Source organism: Camelina sativa, chromosome 15 (genome assembly GCF_030686135.1).
Source record: "Camelina sativa cultivar CO46 ecotype springtype chromosome 15, ASM3068613v1".
Classification (NCBI taxonomy): domain Eukaryota; kingdom Viridiplantae; phylum Streptophyta; class Magnoliopsida; order Brassicales; family Brassicaceae; genus Camelina; species Camelina sativa.
Genome location: NC_141894.1, coordinates 5,974,966 through 5,981,393, shown reverse-complemented (window position 1 = coordinate 5,981,393; position 6,428 = coordinate 5,974,966). Strand labels below are relative to the sequence as shown.

General features: G+C 38.1%; 1 protein-coding gene and 1 pseudogene across 2 annotated transcripts; both read left to right on the top strand.

Annotated features, from left to right (window-relative positions):
- Nucleotides 1-2,159: 2,159 nt before the first annotated feature.
- LOC104745625 (F-box/kelch-repeat protein At3g13680 pseudogene) lies at nucleotides 2,160-3,440 on the top strand (annotated as a pseudogene). The gene has a single exon (XR_015582198.1). The product of XR_015582198.1 is annotated as an F-box/kelch-repeat protein At3g13680 pseudogene (transcript).
- Nucleotides 3,441-3,522: 82 nt separating this feature from the next.
- Nucleotides 3,523-6,428, top strand: LOC104745624 (lysine-specific histone demethylase 1 homolog 2). The gene is made up of 2 exons (XM_010466917.3): nucleotides 3,523-5,416; nucleotides 5,533-6,428. The coding sequence occupies exons 1-2, from the start codon at nucleotides 3,883-3,885 to the stop codon at nucleotides 6,192-6,194; spliced, it is 2,196 nt and encodes a 731-aa protein (XP_010465219.1). The 5' UTR covers nucleotides 3,523-3,882; the 3' UTR covers nucleotides 6,195-6,428.

Sequence of the window (6,428 nt, the reverse complement as noted above, 5' to 3'; positions counted from 1 at the left end):
GTTATACTAGTAGATTGCTAGCGACCATTAGTTGTACTTGTACTTGGACACTGAACTATTAACCATAATTTCGTGCTATAGTGGAGAGTATAACACAAATATATGGATTCTTGTGATATTACTAGACCCTGCTTAAGATACCATTAAACAAACAAGCAAAAACTAACATGAAAATCGCAGTTGCACCATGCTTTGCGTGATACCTAAAGCTTCCGAATTGTAGGTTTACCGTTTGAGGCTTTTAAAAGCTTGTATTTTGATTTCTTTTTTCTTTTAATGTGTTTTTTTTTTTTTTTTTCCATTTGAAAACATTTGTCACAAAGAACACATGAATATGGTTTATGCCTTTTTTTGGGAAACATAGAAAAAATAATAATCAGTCAACTATTTAGTTCTACCAATCATTTTCAAATATACACTATCAATTTTCGTTTAAGTGTTGTTTTTATGATTCAAATTTTCTTTCATAATAAGTGTAATTCTTGATTTGCAATGCAGATTTTTTTAAAAATATTTTAGTTTTTTTACTACTGTATTAATGTGTTGACCAATAAAAAAAACTATAAAATCTATCAATAAATGATAAAACATAAATTTAATTGTTTTATTTGAATGAAAAATTAGACAGAAGGAACTATAACATTGACTATAATTCTTGTCAATACTAATCGTCTAATCCCATTTGCATCTGTAAAAACAGTGAAAGAGCTACTCTAAAAAGCAGAGTTTACAAGAAAAGAGCTAATAAAAGCAATCAAGTTGAATTTATTTTTGAAAAGATTGTTATTTATTTGTGTTTTTATATTAATGAAATACGGAACAATGAATTGTCGCTTCCCTCTTTAATACTGTGTTTTTTTTTTCCGAGGTTGCGTCTTAATTAGTTAATGCGTTTTGCAATTTCGAGGAAAAAATTACGTCCAGAACGGTAGCATACATTTATGATTCTGAATAAAACTAAATAAATAAACAAACGTAAGTGTAATATTGATTACTGTACCAGGTACGTGTATAATCAATTTGTAGAAGAACTCAAAACTTATACTACTACTGTAAACTAGAAAATTTGACATAATGTGATACGGTTTGATCCACGTCACGGTATTTACACGTGAGACCATATGTATAGATAAATCATGCAAATCTACTGTAGAACTAGAAACAATGAAAAATGACCTGGTCCACTACATGCCATTTTCTAGCTTCTCGTTACTGCAACTACGTTTTTAATATTACCCCCATGCAGGTCCAAAGTGTACAACTATTAGCATGAAAAAAGGTAGTAGTATTTTTATCCAACCATCATTACAATTATACTCTCCAACATCCGCACATCAATCATAACACCTTTATACAGGTGTGGTACCTGCACATATAGTCCAATCATCATCATACTACTATATGATCTATGTTTACATATATATGCTCATGAAGAAAAAATATCTTTATGCTAATTTATTTTCTTAAATTCAATTTGTATTACCTTTTGCAGATAAGATTTCGGGTTTGAGATCTTTTTACGTGTCTGAGTGATTTTGTCTCTCAAGTTTGGATCACAAAATTAAATGACATGTGAATGGTAAGATGTTGAAAGGCCATGTGAGATAGTATCATCATCTGCATTGGGTCGAAATGCCAATTTTTTTTTCATAATGTGATGAAGAGAAGAGACAATGACCCTACACTAATAAATTGCATGTTCTCTCTATCTTCAACATAAGCATACATCACTAACTTGTATGGGTCTCTTTTGTTACGTCAACAATGACATGTAACTATCTTCATCCCAAAATTTCTCAATAACTATCTTTATTTAAACACATATTGGTATGGGCACTAGCCACTAATTAATACTAATATTTAACGTTAATAAAACAAATTGACATGTAATGTAACTATCTTTATCATCGTCTCCATTTCTCTTCTCATCATCATTCTACACTTCCAATAAACTAAAAAATTAGTATCACCAAACTGGCCCAATGGGCTTGTATTACTTTTTTTTGCTCATTTAGGCCCACGTATAGGCCGTCGCAGGTACAAAATTCGTAACAGAAGAAGATTCATTCGGGAAAACAGAGTCTCTCGAGGAACATTAGGTTTCTTCGTTAATAGATGGGGAATTAGGGTGAGAAAACTCATTGGTGAAGCTTGAGATAATGACGGCAATGGGAGATCTTCCAGAGGATTTGGTAGAGGAGATACTCTCAAAGGTACCGATGACATCTCTGAGAGCAATACGATCTACTTGCAAAAAGTGGAACTTTTTATCGAAAAATCGGATCTTTGGATATAATAAAGCAACAGCAGCAAGGAAGCAGTATATGGGGATTATGATGATGGATTCAAGGGTTTGCTCAATGGAATTCGATCTTCAAGGGATCCAAAACGACAACAACTTGGTGGTTGATGATCCATCTATTATTATTAAACAAGTAAGTGGTAGACTCGAACAAATCGAGGTATCCCAAGTCTTTCACTGCGACGGTTTAATTCTATGCGTCGTTAAAGACAACACAGGGCTGTTTGTATGGAACCCTTATTTAGGACAAACTAGGTGGATTCAACCCAGAGAGAATTACAAGTACAACAGTCTAGACAGGTATGCTCTGGGATATGACAAGAACCGTAACCACAAAATCTTGAGGATTTTCGATTTGTATCCAAATCCAAGCAGAAACCGTGTTTTTAGGTACGAAGTCTACGACTTTAGCTCTAATTCATGGAGGATTCTTGATGTCAAACTCGAGTGGGATATACAGTCTCATACACGGGGCGTGTCTTTCAAAGGGAACACTTATTTTCAAGCACAAAAGAAAAAAGTAGAGGGAGGAGTAAAGACAACAAATATAGAAGATGTTCTACTCTGTTTTGATTTTACAAACGAGAGGTTTGGACCGCCTCTGTCTCTGCCGTTTAACTCTTACAACGCAGAAGTTTTTGTGTCTCTATCTTGTGTTAGAAAAGAAGAGAAGCTCGCTATGTTATATCAACGCTGGGGGACGCCTCAGACAATCGAGTTTTTCGTTACGGATAAGATTGATCCCAATGAGGTTTTGTGGCGCAAGTTTTTGACAACGTCCACTGGTTTTCATGTCGACACTTTCTCTGGGAGCTTTTTCATTGACGAGGAGAAGAACGTTGCTGTGGTTGTCGATCTAGATATGAGGAACGAGAGCTTTTGCTACCAAACAGTTTACATTATCGGACAAGATGATTACTTCAAATCTGTGAATATCGGAGTTGCCCCAAACCTCGCTATATCTTACCCTGGATGGAATCCTACCGCATACTGTGTTCCCCTTGTGTGCTCTTCTTCCTATGTTCCAAGCTTAGTTCAACTACAAATCAACAAAGATGGAAGTTAATAATTAGTTCCATGTACATACAATACTTTTTTTTAATTTGTTTATTGCATCATCTTCCTCCGTTTCATTCCATTGACAATTTAAACAGAGATTTACATAATCATTTCAAGACATACACATCCAACGAAAGTGAATAAAACGACGCTTTTACTTGTGATACACACTTATCATCATACCAGTTTAATACATCACTAAACTGACCCAATGGGCTTATATCTTTTATATAAATTTAGGCCCGGCCCACGTATAGACCGACGGAGGTTCAAAAAAATTTGTAACTGCAAGAAGATCGGCAAAAAAAGAAAGCAAGATTTGCCGACGGGGGACGGATTTCTCCGATCAATTTAGAGACGAAGCTTTTTTCGTTTGAAGAAATTTCGTGAATTGATCTCGGAGGTAGATGGGAATCGATAGCTTGCTTGTTTAAAGTGTTTAAAAAAAAACGACGATGGGATTAGGGTTAATGTGTTTCTAAGTTTTAAGCGAAGCGATTGTGTGATTTGGTTGAACGGAAATGGATACTCCGGCGTCGGATGGAACAGCGACGAGGAGGACGTTAAGGAGAAAAGTAAGTAGGAAGAACTACGACGAGAATGCGATGGATGAATTGATTGAGAAGCAAATAGGTGGGAATCTAAAGAAAAAGTTCAGGACGAAGCAAGATTTGGAGAAAGAAACAGAGACGGAGGCTCTGATAGCCTTGTCCGTGGGTTTCCCAATCGACGAATTGCTTGAAGAAGAGATTCGAGCTGGTGTCGTAAGAGAATTGGGCGGGAAAGAGCAGAACGATTACATTGTGGTTCGGAATCATATAGTAGCTAGGTGGAGGGATAACGTTAGGATGTGGCTACTCAAAGATGAGATTAGAGAAACTGTTAGCAGTGACTGTGAGCATTTGATTTCAGCTGCTTATGATTTTCTCTTGTTTAATGGTTACATCAATTTTGGGGTTTCTCCATTGTTTGGGCCTTACATTCCTGATGAGGGAACCGAGGGATCAGTCATTGTTGTTGGTGCTGGACTTGCTGGTTTGGCTGCTGCAAGGCAGCTTTTGTCATTTGGGTTCAAGGTTCTTGTTTTAGAAGGTAGGAGTCGTCCTGGTGGACGAGTTTATACTCATAAGATGGGAGATAAGGATAGATTTGCAGCCGTTGAACTCGGTGGTAGTGTTATCACTGGTCTACATGCGAACCCACTTGGAGTTCTTGCGAGGCAGCTTTCTATTCCTCTTCACAAGGTTAGAGACAACTGTCCTTTGTATACTTCGGAAGGAGCAGTTGTTGATAAGGTAGCTGACTCCAATGTTGAGTTTGGTTTCAATAAACTGCTTGATAAGGTCACTGAAGTGAGGGAGATGATGGACGGGGCAGCTAAGAAGATTTCTTTGGGTGAAGTCTTGGAGACTCTCAGGGTATTGTACGGTGTAGCTAAAGATCCTGAGGAAAAGAAACTTTTTGACTGGCATCTTGCTAACTTGGAATATGCTAACGCTGGGTGTCTTTCGAATCTTTCAGCTGCTTATTGGGATCAGGATGATCCATATGAAATGGGTGGGGATCATTGTTTTCTTGCTGGTGGGAACTGGAGACTGATAAATGCATTAGCTGAAGGGTTACCCATAATGTACGGGAAAAGCGTTGATACTATCAAGTATGGAGACGGAGGAGTTGAAGTCATTTCTGGCAGCCAGATATTTCAAGCTGACATGATTCTTTGCACCGTGCCGCTTGGTGTCCTGAAGAAAAAATCTATCAAGTTTGAGCCAGAGTTACCTACAAGAAAACAAGCAGCAATTGACAGGTTGGGGTTTGGGCTTCTGAACAAAGTTGCCATGCTTTTCCCGTCTGTCTTTTGGGGTGAAGAGTTAGACACCTTTGGATGCCTCAACGAGAGTAGCATCGACCGAGGAGAGTTCTTTCTGTTCTATGCCTACCATACAGTCTCTGGTGGCCCTGCCTTGGTTGCCTTAGTTGCTGGAGAAGCTGCTCAGAGATTTGAGTTAACAGAACCATCTGCTTTACTTCATCGTGTTTTAAAAAAACTCAGAGGTAATGTTTTATAACGTCATCAACCTTTTGCTGCATTGAAAAAAACTCAGAGGTAATGTTTTATAACGTCCCAATTTTTCGATATAACAATGTTTTTTTTTTTGAAATATTTGCAGGCATATATGGTCCTAAAGGTGTTGTTGTACCTGACCCAATACAGACAATTTGCACAAGGTGGGGAAGTGATCCTTTTTCATATGGGTCATATTCTCATGTAAGGGTTGGTTCATCTGGAGCGGACTACGACATTCTAGCTGAAAGTGTAAGAAACCGACTATTCTTTGCTGGTGAGGCCACTACAAGACAACATCCTGCCACAATGCACGGTGCCTACTTGAGCGGTTTAAGAGAAGCCTCGCGGATTCTACACGTTGCGAATTTTTTCCGCAGTTATCCAAAGAAACCTGTTCAAAGATACAGCGGAGTTAACATCGATGTTCTTGAAGATCTGTTCAGAAGACCCGACATTGCAACTGGGAAGTTGTCATTTGTCTTCAACCCATTAACCGACGATCCGAAATCAACTGGATTAGTCAGAGTTTGTTTTGGAAACTTTGAAGACGACCCAACCAATAGACTTCAGCTTTACACTATTCTTTCCCGGGAGCAAGCTAACAAGCTTCAAGAATTGGACGAAAATAGTGATGGAAACAAACTGTCCTATCTGATCAGTGCTCTTGGATTAAAGCTAATGGGTGCCAACTCAGTGCTAGACACAGGTGGTGCGTTGATCAGTGTCATAGCCAATGCACGCAAAGGCCGAAGGGTAATGCGTTAGCCCTTAGCAGGCCCTGGGTTGTTGCAGGTTTCTTTCTTTGTCAGTAGTTTGTGACTCATTTTCCCAGAGAAACCTGAACTTGTCAAGATAAGTTCATATTCTTTACTAACCCCGTCACATAGTTTCGGCTTTGCCTTATTTCCTTGTCATTTTGGGGACATTCTTTTATGTTTCTGAAACTGCGCCATGTATACAAAACAATGAAATATAGAGAATCAACGTTTCCTGGCAAAA

What these genes read in the sequence shown, in the direction of transcription:
- LOC104745624 (XM_010466917.3), top strand. Translation starts at nt 3,883, where the DNA reads ATGGATACTCCGGCGTCGGATGGAACAGCGACGAGGAGGACGTTAAGG. An exon ending in TGTTTTAAAAAAACTCAGAG is followed by an intron (nt 5,417 to 5,532) that starts GTAATGTTTTAT and finishes AAATATTTGCAG; the next exon opens with GCATATATGGTCCTAAAGGT.